The 19,691-nt window shown below is 34.3% G+C and overlaps 1 protein-coding gene across 2 annotated transcripts in view; it reads right to left on the minus strand.

The window, feature by feature from the left end:
- The window catches only part of LOC114335080 (tyrosine-protein phosphatase 69D-like), a 729,328-nt gene that overhangs the window by 478,441 nt on the left and 231,196 nt on the right, over nucleotides 1-19,691 (minus strand). For both annotated transcript variants that reach the window (XM_050654333.1, XM_050654334.1), the window contains one exon: nucleotides 9,895-10,030. In XM_050654333.1, coding sequence (XP_050510290.1) covers nucleotides 9,895-10,030 — 136 coding nt within the window. The remainder of the gene's footprint in view (nucleotides 1-9,894; nucleotides 10,031-19,691) is intronic.

The raw sequence follows: 19,691 nt of genomic DNA on the forward strand, positions 1-19,691 counted from the left end.
AAACAACAACAAAACGATTTTAAATTTAATTTAGAAAGACATATAGTTGAATTAGATAGAAAGATTAATACCCAAGATTCTTTGCCCAATATTATTTCAGTAACTAATATCGAACCAGAACAGACAGCTTCATCAAATTACATAGTTGAACCAGCAATTAGAATAACCAGACTTTTAAAACCACCTACTTTCGATGGCCAAACAGCATGGGAAACGTATCGTTTCCAATTTGAAGCTACAGCCAGAGCAAATGGATGGACCGAGAAAGAAATGGCTGATTGGATGCAGTTAGTTATATGTCGCTCGTACAAGCTTTAGAGACAAGATATGGCCAGCAGCATCTAAAGTTAGGTATCAAAAACATAACGAAAGCCTGCAAGAGTTCGAAGCCGATATAAAAAGATTATTGCATTTAGCGTACCCTCAGGCACCTAAAGATTTTCTGGGACAAATTGGGATACAGGCTTTCATAGATGGACTACATGATATCGAAATGCAGCAGGCTCTACGATTACAACACCACAACACACTAAATGGAACACTAATCTCAGCTCAGGAGTTTGAAGCGGCAAAAAGTATTTCCAGATCTCGCTCAAAATTAAAAGAAATAAGATCTAGAGAAAACGAAGAAGTCACAACCTCAGATAATCAACAACCTATTTTATCCCAAATTTTAAGCATACTACAAAATGTTCAACAAAGACCTCGAAATGAAAACAGAAGATGTTTTAACTGCGGAAGAATGGGACATTTCCAAAATAATTGCAGAAGCCGATCCCAGTCAAGCAAAGAACCAAATACCGAGGTCAGAAGATCGCCTAGATCGACATCCAGAAGCCCATCACATAGTCCTATAAGAAATACTAGTAGAGATAGGTATCTAAGGAATCGATCCCCCACAACTGACCACAGATGTCCAAGCACTGACAAGAGAAACGAATAAAAGTCGACACTAAAGGGCGGGTCGGCTGTATCTAACGAAAGCCCCCAAATTCGCAGTTATACTTTTAATAAAAATGAACAGAATTTATTATTTAAGGGCCACGTTGACAATCAAAAATGCACCTTTATTATTGATACCGGTGCAACAAAATCGTTTATTCGTACCGGACTTCTAAAGAAAAAATTACAGCCAACTAAAACAAACTTAGTTCTTGAGACATCTTCAGGTCACACTATTCCAATTCATGGAAAAATAACGGCAACCATACAGATTGGTAACACCTTGATAAAACACCTCTGTCTTGTAGCTGATATTAAAGATGAATGCGTTCTTGGGATGATATTATGCAGAACAAATTTATCACAGATCATCAAAATAAAATTTTGTTTATTGAGAATGAAGAAATTGTCCTAAATTTTACAGACTCGATACCTCAAGTAAGAGTTATAGTGACCGAAGATACAGTAATTCCTCAAAATTCTGAAAATATCGTCCTGGCGAGATTGAGTCAAAAACCTGAAGGTCTACATTTTGGCGTTGTGGAAAGCGAGGAACTTGTTAATGACGGAATCTTGATAGCTAGATGCCTCGTTAACGTAGATGAGACGATTCCAGTAAGAATTGCTAATTTGTTTAAAAAGCCTTTTAAATTGAAGAAGGAACAACAAATAGCATTATGGACGCCAATAGAAAAAGTAATCAAGTGTGAAAAATATTTTAAAATGAATACAGCTCTAAGTTACCAAGTTGACGCTAACCTCGCGAAACAATTATTTAAAAATGTTGATCACTTGTTGATCACTTGTTGATCATAAAAATGTTTATCACAACTGAAGAATTAGCAAAAGTTAATGAATTTATAAATGAGAACTACGACATTTTTGAATCAGATAAAGCTACAGGGCGTACTAGTTTAGTTCAACATAGAATTGATACTGGAGATGCAAGACCAATTTGTCAAGCCCCACGGAGATTACCGTTTGCTAGACAAAAAGAAGTTGAAAACATAACACAAGATATGATAAAACTCCGATATCATCGAAAAAGCTTCGGACCCCTGGTGTTCACCAGTAGTCTTAGTAACTAAGAAAGACGGATCTACTCATTTTTCTGTAGACTACAGAAGATTAAACCAAGTTACACAAAAAGACAGTTATCCATTGCCACGAATAGATGATACACTAAACACTTTATCAGGTGCTAAATGGTTTTCAACATTAGATTTAAAAAGCGGCTACTGGCAAGTAGAAATACATCCTGATGATCGAGACAAAACAGATTTTTCAACTGGCCGTGGTCTCTATAGGTTCCAGGTTCTACCATTTGCTCTTTGTAATGCTCCAGCAACGTTTGAACGTCTGATGGAGATGGTTTTAAGGGACTTACCTGGAAAACATGTCTAGTATACCTTGATGATATAATGATTCCAAATCATTTGATGACCATCTTAAAAACTTAAAGGAGGTATTTGACGGATTGATAAACGCCAATTTGACGCTAAATTATAAGAAATGTTCACTATTTCAAAGAGAGGCGTACTATCTAGGACAAATTGTTTCAGCATAAGGAATTAAAACTGACCCAGAGAAGATTTCAGTTATTAAAGATTGGCCCAAACCAGGAAATAAAAAAGAGATCAGAAGTTTTCTTGGACTCTGTTCATATTACCGAAAATTTATTAAAGATTTTGGCCGCATCGCTAAGCCCCTTCATTGACTAACCGAAAACAATATTGAATTTGACTGGACTGACAGCGGATTGTCAAAATGCCTTCGTAGATTTAAAAAAAAACGACTTACAACAGCACCTATCCTAGCCTATCCACGAGAAGATGGAAAATTTCTGTTGGATTGTGACGCATCTCAGCATGGTATTGGCGCCGTATTATCACAAGAACAGGAAGGCGAAGAAAAAGGTATTGCATATTTTAGTAAAACAATAGCTCTTCGCTATCATAAAAGCCCTTGAGCATTTTCATACCTTCCTTTATAACAGAAATTTTACAATCAGAACTGACCATAGTGCTTTGCAGTGGCTAATAAATTTTAAAAAGCCAGAAGGACAAGTGGCTGAATGGATAGAGAAACTCCAACAGTATAACTTCGACATAGTACATCGAAAAGGGCGTCTCCACAACAATGCCGATATTCTTTCTAGACGACCCTGTTTTGAACGACAATGTCAGTACTGTAAAAGACTTGAAGAAAAAGAGAGTGTTTCCGAAGAAGTAAGTCTCTGCATGACTACGGTTGAACAGGATGGAGATAATGATCAGACTTCCCTGGAAAACATTAAGAAGAGTCAAAAGAAAGATAATGACTTAAGAGTCATAAGAGAATGGGTTAAAAATGGAGTACGCCCTATTTGGCCGGAAATATCCAAATACAGTGGAACTATAAAGGCGTACTGGGCTCAATGGGAATCTCTATATTTTTCGAATGGTCTGTTATATCGGAAGTGGGAAAGTCCCGATGGAGTACGTATAAAATCACACATTAAAAGTGTGTTGCAAGAACTTCATAGCAGCCTGTCTGGAGGACATTTTGGAGTAAAAAGAACACTGGCCAGAATTCGAGACAGATTTTATTGGATAAATTGTCGCCGAGATGTAGAAGCTTGGTGTAAGAAATACGATTTATATAACGGTAGAAAAGGCCCTAGAACAAGAAGTCGTGGTAAAATGGCACAATATCTTTCCGGAGAGCCTTTTGAACGGCTTTCAGTAGATATTCTCGGTCCACTCCCGCTGACAGAGAGAGGAAACAAGTACTTAATGGTTGCAATAGATTATTTTTCCAAATTGCCTGAAATTTCACCCCTTCCTAATCAAGAAGCGACTACAGTAGCAGAAGCATTTATAACACACGTCGTATTAAGACATGGAGTCCCTTCAGAGTTGCATTCTGATGAAGGTCGAAATTTTGAATCAGAATTACGGCAAGAATTAATGAAAATCTTGGGTATTAAGAAAACTTGAACTACGCCTCTCCATCCACAATCAGACGGAATGATCGAAAGACATAATATAACTATTTGTCAATATATTTCAATGTTTGTTGCTGATAATCAAAAAGATTGGGATACCCTAATTCCTCTGTTCTTGTTAGCCTACAGAAGTTCCGAACATGAAGCAACTGGTTACTCTCCATTGATGATGATCACCGGAAGAGAAATAAAGCTTCCTCAAGATCTTACTTTCGGAAGATTGCCTCCCTGCGAAGAAGAACCTTCATCCTTGACCTACGTTGAAAACTTAAAAGAAATATTGGAAAAAGCCTACGAATTTGCTCGTAAAGGTTTGAAGCTTCAAAGTGATAGAGCTAAGTCCAGGCTCAATATGCATGCTACTGGGACAATTTTTGAAAGAGATGACCCAGTATAGTTATACAATCCCACACGCAAGAAAGGACTTTGTCCGAAACTTCAACGAAACTGGGAAGGCCCGTACGCCGTACACCGTCTTGAAGAAAATAAATGATCTAGTCTACCGCATCCAGTTTTCAGCTAGAAGTAAACCCAAGGTAGTTCATATCGAGAGATTAGCCCCATATCATGGAACTGATCCACCCTGTTGGCTTCAACCAGACCCTGATAGACCAGTTATTCGAGGCGAATAACTATAAAGGAGGGAGCAGTGTTATGGCAGTTCCGTAGATTGATCCTACATAGAAATAGTCCCTTGACGTAAAAGAAGAAGTAGTCACGTACGACAATGTTCTGGATGTCATGGAATAACCCAGAAATTGTTGCTCTGAGAGCAAAGTTTGTGTCTTTGTTGAATTTGTCCCATGCCAACTCAAAATTGCCAGTAAACTAAAAAAGAAGTAGAAGAATAAGATTGTGTAGTAGTCGGCAGTTGCCCTTGAGAGAGTAAAGTTTAATGTCGTTGGAAAAAAAAAGTTCAGTTTTTGTATTTGTCCCATGCCAACTCAAAATTTCTCCTAAATCAAAGAAGAAAAAGAACATTGTGTATTGATAGACAGTTGCCCCCTTAGACAAGGAAAGAGAGGTTGCAGCGTGAAATTTTTTTATCTTGTCATGTTTGTCCCACACCAACCAAAATTTCTAGTTAACTAAAGAAGAAGAAGAAAAAGATGAAGAAGAAGAAGAAACAAATTGTACAATGTACTAACTCCAAATTGTAAGTGAATAAGGGATTTTTCCCTTGTTCCGAGACGATGAGCTGGCCAAATACCCAAGTAGGTGGAGGCCAATAAACTGAAGAAGAAGAAGAAGAATAACCCAGAAATGTCTGGTGACGTCCAGAATGCCAGAAATCTATATAAACATATGTGTTTGACATTTTACAGTTTCAGTTGGAATTCAGATTTTGAAATTTGCAATTTTCAGTTTGTTAAAGTATTGTAATTTCTGTTCGAGTTCAATAAAGATATTTACAAGAAGTGTAACAATATCATTATTATTATCTGCTTAACATACTTTTTAATGATATAAGTTTAAATACAAGTAACAACATTAAACACAAATTATTGCAAATGAAAGATAAATAAGTGATAAATATGTCACTTTTTTAAGCACATACGCAGATTGTTTTGAATAAAGTAATCACATATACTGTCTTAACTCGACAAACGACGCTTTATACACATCAGACGGACAAATTCTTTGGACAAGTCGATATGTGACAAATATTTCAAATGAAAGATAAATAAGTGTTAAATATGTCACTTTTTTCAAGCACATACGCAGATTGTTTTGAATAAAGTAATCACTTATACTGTCTTAACTCGACAAACGACGCTTTATACACATCTTAGACGGACAAATTCTTTGGACAAGTCGATATGTGACACTGTTTGTGTTCGGTGTGTCGTTGACTTTGAATAATCCTATAATGACACTAGTATCATCTAACGATAAATACACATTGACGTGACACTTTGTGAGATAGGAGTTTATAGTTTTATTAAATTGTTGGTGTAATAAAACTGATTTTAAATTTTTTTGAGTTATGACACTCTTTCAGCGGAGGTGCGATATATAACCTAACAAAAACAGTCTAAGCTTGTTGCCTAAAAATATAAGCTCGTTTGGATTATTCCGAAACAATGCATGTTTTCGTGCTATATTGACTCCCTTATTAATAAAATTGTAAAAAGTTCTGTCCTGTTTGATTTTTTCCGTAAGTAATACTGATTTTCCGTATTAATTGGCTTTATAAACACTACAACAAAAATTATATAAAAAATATTCTAGGAGTATTGTTTATTACTGGGTAATCTATTTATATATGTTACAGTTCAAGTTGATTATCCAGTTGGAGTTGACTTTTCCTAGTTCGAGTCGACTCAAACGGCTGGTTTTAGTAAAAATTGATTATAAATATAAAATGAAGATTTTTATTCAACATATACTAGTAAAAGTAGACTCCAACTAGTTAAAGTATACTCTTCCCAATGCCATTTAGTAAAAGTTGATTCACACAACCAATTGATTCTAGAAATTACATGTTACTGTATATTATGTTCAAATCGTGATATTTTTAGTCCAGGCTGTATCGTCGCCCCCGTTAGGTAAATTATTCCAGTTCGAATCTTTTGCACAAACTTACTCAAAAAGAGGTCCTTATAACGAATCCACATTGTGTCATTTGGTACCGTAATCGAAAAATTGTTTAAAGATTTTTTTTAAACAAATTCACAAAAAAAAATTAAATTCGGACATTTTTTTTACATCATTTGGGTCCGTCGGAGCAAAAGAGGTCTTTTGTGATTTTTCTGTAAAATTTATTGTTCTCGAGTTATACGCGATTTAAAATTTGAAAAATGCGAAAATGACCATTTTCAAGGCTTAATAACTCAGTTAAAAATTATTATTATAAAAAGTCAGAAAGTCACCAAATAAAATTTTAACGACCACCCTATAAGGTACTGAAGAAATATTTGTCATTATTGTATTACTAAGCTGTTAATTTTAATTATTAACAATGAGCGCTAGGAGCGTATTGAGGCGGCTGTCAATGTGAGTGCGACTGAGATGCACCATTGGACGGTCGGAATGGAGGATCTTACTCGCACTCTCATTTACGGCCGCCTCAATACGCTTTTAGCGCTTATTGTTGATAATTAAAAATAACAGCTTAGTATTTAATAAAATAATATCAAAAATTTCTTCAGGATCTTGTAGGGGGGGCTTTAAACTTTGATTAGGTGACTTTCTGACTTTCATAATAATAGTTTTTAATTGAGTTATTAAGCCATAAAAATGGTCAAATCGCATTTTTCAAATTTTAAATCGCGTATAACTCGAAAACTATCAATTTTAGAGAAAAATTACAAGAGGCCTTTTTTGCTTCGAATGACCAAAATAATCCAAAAAAATTTGTGCGGAAAGATATACTTAGTTATTTATAAAACAGTTCGTGAAGTATGCATTTTTCACACGCACGCGATGTTTAGAGCACGAGCGGGCCGAGTGCTATACATCGCCTAAGTGTGCAAAAGGTACTTCACGCACAGTTTCATACAATATTTTATCTACCAAAAAGCAAATAAAAAAACTGCAACTCTTCGTCACTGGAATATATTCCTATTTTACAATTTTTTAGAACTTTTACATTTAAAAATTCAAACTTCTGTCAAACCACAAAACTGTCAAAACTTTTTTTTGTAATTTATTGCTCACATGTCATCACCATGACGAGCCCAAAGTTAAGGATATTTGATTATATGAAAGTGTGCTAAAAACAGTGCGAAAAAGTAAATCCCATTTAAAATACATTATTACTTCAGGCAAACTTTAAACACTACATGTACTGCTATCTATATTTACAATTTTCACACAATAAAAACTTATACATAATATGAGGTAAGATAAGAATTATTTTTGTGAATTTGTATATTTGACACTGTATATTTGTTATAAGGATGTATTTGTTTGAGTAAGTTTGTGCAAAAAAATCGAATCAGAATAATTTACCTAACGGGGGCGACGCCGACGTTAGAGCCTGGACTAATAAGTAGTTGAAACGGTCAAAACAAAGAGACGCACACTCATCAAAAATGCACGTGAGATTATACTCGTATAAATTGTATAATCTACTTTTACTAACAAGGGTTAGGAAGAGTCAACTTCAACTAGTAAAAGTTGATTTAAATTTTTCAAATCAACTTTTACTGCTCGTTTCAGTTGGAGTTGACTCGAACTAGGAAAAGTCAACTCTAACTGAGAATCAACTTGAACTGTAACATATATACAGGGTGTAACAAAAATACAGATATTTACAATGATCTGGAAACGAAAACCGTCAGTGAAGTGATAGTTGAGTTAAGTGCAAAATACATCGTACGTCTTGAAAGCCACGCGAATGTGCTTGCAATTAATGTGTTAGACAACAGTCAGGAAACAAAACGGTTAAAGAGACAGATATAGTATTTTTACTACAAAAACGTTATTACGTAGGTCAAAATTTTTGACGTAAGAGAACTGTCAAAACATTAGAATGTGACTTTTCATTATTGCCGTATTTATAATAAACATAGCAATAATGAAAAGTCACATTCTAATGTTTTGACAGTTGACTCTTACGTCAAAAATTTTGACCTACGTAATAACGTTTTTGTAGTAAAAATACTATACCATTAGATTTACCGCACAGACATTAATATTGTTACAGTAGCTAAGTTAGTATATTATGTAATACAGTTATTTAATATTATCTCTATAGAGATGTGTGGCGCTGGTCACAATCTGTTCATGTCATTATTTCTCAGATAAAATGTGCCTATTCTTATATGTTATAACAGATTGCCTAATAAATGTATAAAAAAAATAAATTTATTCACATATTCTGGGACCAAAAATAGTTTGATTGAACCTGACTTACCTTAGTACAAATGTGCACATAAAAAAAGTTACAGCCCTTTGAATTTACAAAATGAAAATCGATATTTCCCAATATGTATATCGAAAACTATTAGAGCTTTTTTTATTGAAAATGCACATGTGGCATTATTATGGTAGTAGTATCTTAAGAAAAAATTATAGTGGAATTTGGAAACCCCTCAAAAATTTTATGGGGGTTTTGTTTCTTTACACCCCCCAAACTTTTGTATACGTCGTAATTTAATTATTATTATAGTACCATTAGTTAAACACAATGTTTTAAAACCTTTTTTGAATCCCAGTACTTTTTCTAAAAATCAGTTTTTTTTGAGATATTTTGAATATTTGTCAAATCCGCCACATATTTGTATATGGTTAAGTACGATTATGGACACTTGGTAATAATATGAAAATTTATTTATGATTTACATTTTTAAGTATATTTTGAACCATATAAAAAGAAGCCACATCTCGATAAAAGGTGCCTTATCGAAAAATACAAAGAGGCAAAAAAGTTTTAAAAAGATTTCGTTTAACTAATAGTACCGCAATAATAGTTTAATTGGAATGTACATAAACATTTGGGGGCTTTAAAGGCACAAAACCTCCATAAATTTTGTTTGTAAACGTATTAAAAAAGAAGCCGCATCTCGATAAAAACTGCCTTATCGAAAAAATACTAAGAGGCAAAAAGTTTTGAAATTATTGAATTTAACTAATAGTACCACAATAATAAATTAATTGGCACGTACACAAAAGTGTGGGGGGGGGGGGTTAAAGGAACAAAACCCGATACAATTTTTACGGGGTGCACATATTTCACTATAATGTTTCTTTAAGATGTTCCTGCCATAAGAATGCCACATGCCTATTTTCAATAAAAAAATCTCTAATAGTTTCCGATATATTCGAGAAAATCGATTTTCATTTTGTAACTTCAAAGGGCTGTAACTTTTTTTATGTCCATATTTGTACTAAGGTAAGTTAGGTTCATTCGAACTATTTTATGACCTGTATTTTTGTTACACCCTGTATAATCCGGTTTTCTTCTACCGTGAGGTGTCGAGAAAAGGGTAATCTATTTATATATTAAAAATCATATATACCTATTTCATTGCATTCCCTAATACCATCAACTGCACAAGTATCTTCTTCACTCGCGTAATGAACAAAATTTACTTGATATAATTTATTCTCCTTATTATCATCTTTTATAATCATCCCAACCTCTTGCCACGTATTCTAAAAATGACTAATAATAATTAAAGAGACATTGGTTTAATTAGTTATACAGGGTGTCCAGAAACTCCTCCGACAAACGAAGACCGGAGATTCCTCAGATAATTTTAACATAATTTAACCCAATTCGCCTAGTCCAGTGGTCGGCAAAGTGCGGCTCCTGAGCCGCATGTGGCTCTTTGGCTCCTTAGGTGCGACTCTGGCACAAATATCCACGAAAAGCACAATAATATTTTCCTTAAAAATAGCTTTTATCAAACTTACAAACATTAGCATTTGTCAAAATCCTCTTAATGCAACAACAACCGAGTTGAAATTTTCTCCTTTTGAAATTGGCATTAATAACTTTCAAATACAATTTCTGGATTTAAAAAAAAAAAGAATGTGTGTGTACTTTGTACGCACGTAAGAAGTTATACTTCTATTATATGATTTAAACGAAATTAATATACTTTTTATTTATATTTTGTTTAAATATTAAACTAATTTATACTTACTACTTCTCAAACATTTTTATTAGAACAGTGCCAAAAATTAAAAGAATAAAAGAATAAAACACACACAAACACATTAAACAAGCCACAAATGATGTCTGAACATTAATTGTCGAAAATTTTTTTAACTAAATACGTATTTTCTGAAAATACAATTATATAATAAAATACTTACAATCATAAAATGTATTAAAAAAAAAAAACAAAAAAGAAATTTTTTTTGGGACTCGAACCAGCGCTGATAAGAGCGGTTGGTATTGGAATTCATTCGCCTTCTCCGCTTAGCCACGGACACTATGTGTCATTATTTACGAAGATCGACTAACTAAACGGATTAAACTTGTGATATTTTGATATTTTGAAAATTGATCAAATTATTTTAATTTTGAATTGAAATGATTTAGAATTGAAAAAATACAACAAAACATAGAGTAAAAAAAAACAATATATTAGGTGAATATTGATAGAAATTTTGATGGTAATCAAATTATATAAATAAAAGTATTACATACTATGTATTTTGGCAGATCAAATAGGTAGGTTTATACCCATGATACATTAACAATTATTACGTACCTGTTGCTTTTAAAAACTATTTAAAAGTCACTACAATATTATAAACTTTTTTGTTTCTGTCCTCACAACAATAAAACTAATATATTATACATTTGTTTACCTTTACCTTTACCTCCAAACCACAGCTGCCATATCGTATAATTTTTGACATGTCATTTGAACATCCAATCAGAACAAAGTTATAATGCGCATGCGCCGGGCTGATAGGTTTTAAGATATAAAAAAATCACCCTCTATCGCCGGTAAAGAAGTATAACTTCAACAAGGAGGTATGGCGCTTTAAATGCGAACGTCTTTGTATTACATTGGAAATATTGGAAAAGAAAAAATATTCACACACAATAAGTGGTCTGCTTTGAACGACCTGGAGAAAGAAGACATGATCATTTTCATCACTTGGAATAAAATTTCTGATTCTTATGATCAGCTTAAATAGCTCACGTTTGATTTTCTTTCCCTTTTCGGTTCTACATATCAACATTTAAAAAAAAATGGATTTTGCACCAAAAATTTTGTAAAAAATACAGTGTTGTAGGAAATAAAACCCTACAAAACGAAAGAAAATAGAAGTTTCTACGATGATTAGAAACGAAGATATATATCGCCAAAAGCCGAAAGAACACATTTAAATTTTTTGGGGGGTTATGGATGGGACTAGGAGTTTAAACATTTTTTTGGTCAAATACTTTTTGATGTAGAATATGTGGTTCTTTTATTTCTGGAATATCGCTGGAAGCATTTTTCACTATCTTCACCGACTGACTAGATGCTATAGTTTTATTTAGCGTAATAAAAGTTTGCTGTGCAAGCAGATTTGGCTACCAATTTTTTTTTAAATTGTTGTAATGTTCATATTTGGCTCTTTGACTAAAAAGTTTGCCGACCACTGGCCTAGTCCGAAGATGCTTCCTAAGGTAGCTATGATTCAATAAAATTGTGTTTTGACTAGGCAAATTTTGGGGTAGTTCTGATTTCTTTCATTATATGTGGATTTTGGGCTGCTGAATCCGAACATGAGGTTTGCGGATAAAATTCCTTGCCGGAACATTGAAAACATCGCGAAAAATTTCAGCTTTCTGCCGCTTTTTTGCTCAAATTTTGAAAACTATTAACTTTTAGTAAATTGTCTGTTAACAGAAATTAAAGTTCTTAAAATTATCTACAAATATCACTATTTACTTTTTTTTTTCAGACGAACCGTTCGATCCAAAGTATAAGTTGAAAATTGCCAATTTTTAACGGTCTCGGCAAAACCCACTTTTACATTCCAAAACCTTATTTTTTATTAGAAACTGCCATTTGATAAATTTCTCCTAGTTTTCTTTACAAATAATAGTCCATTCTTTCACGGTTTTTGCTCTAAATTTTAAAGAATCGCTTGGATTAACATGAAATTTGGCATACGCATAGCTTACATGTCAAAGAAAAAAAGTGATATTGTGCCGATGTGTGCTTTTGCCCTGGGGGTGACGTTCACCCCCTCTAGGGGGTGAAAAAATATATGTCCAAAACAAGTCCGGAAATGGGTAAACTGACTAATTTTAAGTAACTTTTGTTCACTTTTGTTTGTATACAGACCAAAAGAAGACTAGACTTGAAATTTCGGCAAATGTATTGGCTCCTTGGACGCAGATCAAAACTCAACATCCAAAACAAAATTCTTCTATACAAAGCAATACTCAAACCAATTTGGTACTACGGACTACATCTCTGGGGCTGTGCAAAGTCAACATCACTGAATATCTATCATCCAAAGATTTCAGTCTAAAGTTCTAAGATCAATAGTGGATGCACCATGGTATGTAACTAATCAAACACTTCACGAAGACTTAAATATACCTTTATACAGAGTGATAAATACTATCTGCTTTATCCTTTAGAATACGCTCTAGATGCTTCTGAGAAAGTCGCATTCGAATTTTGTTCTGTTGTTAACGAATGCGACACCCATTGTGAATACAGCTTTCTGAAACCCAATATTTCAGTCAAAATATTGCTTACGCCGCCCAATGAGATGCGTAGGGCTTGTACTAAATCTTTTTCAGTCACTCGACGAATTTCCAATACATCCTGTATATTTTCTACGATTTCTAGTGTTATTGCTGTTTTTGGAAGTCCTTGACGTAGATGAACGTCAAGGTTTGTACGCCCACGTTTAAATTCAGCAACCCATATTTCTACTGTACTAATTGAAGGCAAATAGTCTTTATACACTTTCAACATTCGTTCATAAATTTCCTTTGCTTTTAAATCATTCATAAATAAATATTCAATCGCTGGTATAAAATAATTGATTGGTTTCAGTGTAAAAAATATTGGACACGTCGCGTCGATACTAAATAAATTAATTATTTAACAATAAAAATTAGGCTATTAGCAACGTCCGCTCTTAGAAAACCGCAAAATTTATTGAACAACCAAGTAAAATAATATTGTTTGTTCTTAAAAAAAAACTCTTTGTTTTTTTTTAATCAAGGATTTGAACAGTTTATGTGCATTTTGCATGTACTAGGCGTGGCTCCCGCGTACCAAAAAAAGTTAAATAATAGTAAGCTGAAAATTTGTTAATGACTTTACGGTGTCTAGTCGGACAAACTTTGATGTACGGGAACATTAGAACAGGGATTTTAATTGTGGAACAGGTTAAAAATTTGGATCGCCAGACTATGAAAACGCCCCATGAGTTTTGTTAGACAAAACTTCCAATTGATTTGTTACCCTTTTGTTAAACTCTAATGCAAAAATTAGACTGCTATTTATCACATGTCATAATTCCTGTAATTTGACATGTTCTACGTGTCGGGCTTATTAAAATGGCCAGTTAATGATAAATAACAGTCTGAATTTTGTATGAGAGTTTAATGAAGTGGTAACAAATCAATTGGAAATTCTGTCCAGCAAAATACATGGGACGTTTTCGTACACCGAGAGAACAATTTCTTTTCTCCTAAAACACTAATTTCTTTGAGCTATCTGTCTTAAAAGTTACCATATCATATTAACTTAAACATACCGCTTCACATATAAAGAAACGAGTTTTTTAAACACAACTCAATAATTTCTAACAGATAATTTCTCCAATACTAAGAAATGCATTAGGTAATGGTTACAATTTAATTTTCTGATCCTACAGTTTTTGTTTCTTAAATTGAAAACTACAAATATTTTGAAGTATAAGAAATATATGTTAAGTTAATCCATATTTATATTTGTGAACAATAAATTTTCTTGCAATCAAATAAATATTTTAAATCACAAGAAATAATTCTTCAGAAATACCCTATGTAGTAACTGGTTATTAAATAAAAACTTTATCATCAATGCCGAAATGTTACTTGCAAAGAGATTTTCTTCCACAAAAGAATTGCGCAGTAACCATTATTCACTATTTGTGATTTAATCTCAGTGTTTGGCAAGATGGCCTGGCATTAGTTCATTTTCATAGATGGATTTTGGATTTGTTGGTTTTCTTTAAAATCTAAGGGATAGTTTGAAGGTATGTACATAGGTATTAAATAAAAGTAAATTGATTAATTTAAGATGTAATAATAATATTGTTAATATCCGAATATGTAATTCTAAAAGAAACATAATATTACCTTTATATGCATTTTAGATATCTATAATGATGGACAACTCTGAAAGAAAGGATCTTATTATAACTGGGAGATAAGCCACAATTTGACTTAAAAATGATTTTATTGACGTTTCGACTTCCACCTCGGAGAGAATCATATAATATAAAGTTTCAGAACAATATTGAAAGGAGCTATTAACCAACTAGGGGCTTCCATAAATGGTAGAACTGTATAATACAGGTAAGTACCTTTATAAAAATGTGTAGACTTATGTATAAACTATAATATTAGGTTTCTTGAATATATCGTCTCCTATATACAATCCTACAATTAAACGTTATGTCAAACATGGCGTGTGCTATGCTGAGGATGTTTTCTGTTCATTTATTTGTCATAAAGAAATATTAGTTAGTCTAAAAGAAACATCTTAACGGTTAAGAAATTTTATTGCCGAAAACTGAATAAGTTAGTAGGTATAAAATAACGTTTTACATTGATAATATTTTACATTGGTTGCATTTTTCTTCGTGTTTTAGCTAAACAATGTATATTGTGTGACTTAATATTATACAGATAAATAATTCATATTTCATATACAAAAAGAAAAAATTAACAAAGATGGTAGGATAAATAAAGCCATGTTTGAACTGAATATGATTGACTATTGATACCTACCTGATACCTACCGTTCTTATCTCAAAATATTAATAGTTTTTATGTCGACCCGTGTATTTGTTTTTGTAGTTCCTAAATTTGTCAAAATAAGTATATATCTTTATAAAAAAAAATTTATAAAATAAGTTTAAGTACTACTCTACATAACGGTTTTGTTTTAGTTAATTGCTGATATATAATATATAGGGCCGGAAACCCTCAAAACTCTAGAACATAACGTGCATTAGAAATAACCCTACGCATCAGGTGCTCCGGGTGCAGACGACCACAACAACCCCCAAGTAACAAAATCTGGACTATAATATATACTGATTTTGACATAATTTGATAAAACTCGAGATGGCCTCAAAAATTGCATGCACATTGGGATGTATTTTACGCACTGTAAATATACTTATGCATTTCCACCCATTTCTCCATTGTAGACTTGAGGTGCTGTATTAAAAATCAGTTTATTACAGTGTTTTTAGTGCTAAATGCCCTGGTCTAATTGGTTAGATTTCTTTTACAAAATACAGCCACTTATTGACACACTGTTTAACTAACTGCAGATAATTGAAACGAACTGTGTTAAATATGCTATTAACAGATTTTAAAAAATAGTTATTAACGACAGTAATAGCGTACTTACCCCCTGTAAGGGTACGAACAGAACAAGTGGGTCGCGGTGAAGGTGGAGGTCGAGGTCGCGGTCGATGTGGACATCAATGTAAGGGTATGAACATGCCGAAGATACATGGATGAGCGCGATGTAGATCGCGATCGCTATCGAGGTTTACATCGATGACGGGCAGAGCATACCGAAGATACCTTCCCTTCAGTGTTCTTTGCGGTTTCCATATAACCAAAACTTATCGCAACCTGATTACAACAAGAAATGAATAAATATACCAGCCGTATCTCCGGCGAATATCACGTGGTTTAAAAACCACTAATAAATTCTAATTTACCACGCGATCAGCAGCTCGATCGCGATGTAAAACAAACTATTTTGTTTTGGCATTAGCATCGCTATAAACCGCGATGATAAGTCGCGAGGGTGAACGAGTGACACATTCTTGGTGTGTGCGATCTCATAAGAAAATGAAGGTTTATACCACGGGTCGGCAACAGGTCGATCGCGATCGACCAGTCGATCTTAACCTTAGTTCGAGTCGCTCGTCGTGCGAATCAAATAAAATAAAAAATATAACATATTATATAAACATATATAAAGTAGATAGATAGACCCTTGAATTATCCAAAATTATACAAAAAATTGTTCAATCCGAAAACTATCCGATGGTCCACGAAATTATCCGAAAATCAAGTCAGCGATAAAACTAAAGCCACCGCTCTAGCGTCTTACAAAGTGTCTCAAGTTAGTGTCAAAAAGAAGAAACCCTTTGAAGATGGCGAGTACATCAAGGAATGTTTTGTAGAAGCTGCAAGCTGCCTATTTGAAGGTTTTAAAAATAAATACGAAATAATGTCGGCTATAAACTCCCTCCAGCTTTCAGCGCGAACCGTAAGACAAGTGGAAAATATGTCAGAAGATGTTGTTTCCCAGATGAAGACGGACTTACAGCGATGTATTTACTTCTCCTTACAATTTGACGAGTCCACAGATACTAGTGATACGTCCCAACTAGCCATATTTGTCAGAATGATATTCGATTATTTGACTGCTAAGGAAGAACTTGTTAAAATTATTCCTTTAAAAGGGCGGACTCGAGGTGAAGACATATTTTCTTTCGTTCAAGATTATTTTATCTCTGAAAACATTCCACTTCAGAAACTGGTTGGCATTATAACTGACGGAGCCCCAGCGTTTACTGGAGTGCATAACGGATTCATTGCCCTTTGCCGCAAAGATGACACGTTTCCAAATTTTTTAACATGCCACTGCATCGTGCATCAGCAAGCACTTTGTGGTAAATTTTTAAATGCCGACAATGTTATGAAAGTCGTTGTTAAACTTGTAAACCAAGTAAGAGCTCATGCTGTGCAGAGAAGACAGTTCCGAACTCTAATTGCAGAAATGAATCTAGAATACGGAGAATTGCTTCTGCATGCAGAGATACGCTGGTTAAGCAAGGGGAAGATTCTTCGGCGCTTTTATGAGCTCCTACCAGCTTTAATCGCTTTTCTTAAGGAGCGTAAAGAAGACTACTCAACATTAGAAGAACCCGCATGGTTGAGAGATTTTGGAATCTTGACCGATGTCATAGGAAAGCTGAATGAACTAAATTTGCAGCTTCAGGGTAAAGAAAAAAGTATTCTTCAAATGATTTCCGAAGTCATTCATTGCGAAACTTGAACTATGGGAAAAAATCTACTGGAAGGAAATTTAAAACATTTTCCTTGTTTAAAAGAAGTAATCGAAAAATAAGTAGTAAACGTTCAACCTTACACAGGAGAGGGGCATATAGAAATGTTGAGCAGACTGACGCATGAATTCGATACCCGATTTAGTGACTTCAACAAAATTAAAGCGATTGCTCAGTTTGTATCTTATCCGTACATGCCCCTCGATGCAGAAAGCTTATCCCAAACCATCGAACAGCATTTCAGCGAAAGCAGACCAGAGACTGAATTAGAAATAGTCACACTGCAGAATGATTTGTGTTTGAAGAGCGTTGACGGAAAAGAAAATTGTTGGTGTCTAGTGTCCAAACAGACACCAAATCCTAGTCAATGTTGCTTTGAAAATTAGTGCCCTTTTTTGTTCCACCTACCTTTGTGAATCAACGTTTTCAAACATGAAGTTCATTAAAAACAAATACAGAAACCGACTAACGGATGAACATTTGGACTCGTGTATTAGACTAGGAATAACAAACTACCAACCGGATGTTAAAAAAATAACAGACATGATGGACTGTCAATCATCCCATTAAAACAAAATACGTATGTATTTTTTTTCACCATGTTTAGTTTTTACTTCCTGTTCTCTTAAGTGTACGTCTATAATAAAGGTTTTTAAAACAAGGTAGATCTTTGGTGCTTGGGATTTTTTTTAGTAGCTCTTTCCTGTAGTGTGGTTGCCGACCCCTGGTCTATACCCTAGGGTACAAACAGAACAAGTGGATCGCGGCGAAGGTGGAGGTCGCGGTGGATGCTACTAGTTAAGTCGCGCTCGATGTCGACAGAACATAGCAAGGAGATTACTTGCGCTGCTTAATCTAGCTAGGACCACTATCAAGTGAAGTAGTATGACAAAAGGATTCTGCTTTTGCGATGTTGTGTCAGTAAGTGATTATAGTGATGAAATGTCAGCTGTCATCAAATGGTGACTGACAGGTAATATACCCAACAGTGCATCCGAATCTTGTCCAACAATACGGAAGTGAGCTGCACATTTGCTATCAGATCCTCCTCCATAGTTAGCACTTGAAATTAAAAAATGAACTGAATCACATGAATCACATTAGAAAATGAAATGAACACATGGAAGCATCGCAGTAGGCATCCATGTAAAAACAAACCTATTTGATTTTCAAAAGCATCGATGTAGACCTGCTGGATGGCATCGCGCTAAACCTCAACCACGACTTACCTACTCTGTTCTCTTCCATTAACTACAATGTGTTTGTTTTACATGGACGTCGACATCGACTGCTATCGCGACCTCTCTTCGTACCGTAATAATTAGGGTACGAACAGAACAAGTGGGTCGCGGTGAAGGTGGAGGTCGAGGTCGCGGTCGATGTCGACATCAGTGTAAGACTAACATATTGTAGTGAATGACTGGAGGAAGACACAGGCCACATGGTAATAGGCATATTCTTGAAAAGGAGCGAAGGAAGATATGAACTCAACTTGGAACGACAGGGCCTCGATTTTTGACCCTTCGCTTTGTTATCGAACGTATTCCCTTCGTATCTGTTTAGTGTACAGATAGCGAATGATCGATAACGAAGCGAAGGGTCAAAAATCGAGGCCCAGGTAATAAATACAAATGAGAATATCGCAAAAGCACAATCTTTTTGTCATTCAAATTTCATGAAACTACTTCACTTGACAGTGGTCTTAATTCGACTAAGCAGCGCAGATAACCTCCTTGATAATATTTGCTGTCGACATCGACGCATCCACCGCGACCCACTTGTAGTGATGTTGAAAAAGTAACTATTCGTTACAAAGTACTTAGTCCGTTCTTTAACGGTAAAATATTGCAAAACCTCTAAATTTTAAAGAACCGCTTGGATTGACATGAAATTTGGCATACACATAGCTAACAAGTCAAACAAAAAAAGTGATATTGTGCCGATATGTGCTTTTGCCCTGGGGGTGGTTTTCACCCCCAAGAGGGGGTGAAAAAATGTTCGTCCAAAGAAAGTCAGGAAAGGGATAAACTGG

The sequence above is a fragment of the Diabrotica virgifera genome, chromosome 6, assembly GCF_917563875.1.
Source record: "Diabrotica virgifera virgifera chromosome 6, PGI_DIABVI_V3a".
NCBI classification, from domain to species: Eukaryota; Metazoa; Arthropoda; class Insecta; order Coleoptera; family Chrysomelidae; genus Diabrotica; species Diabrotica virgifera.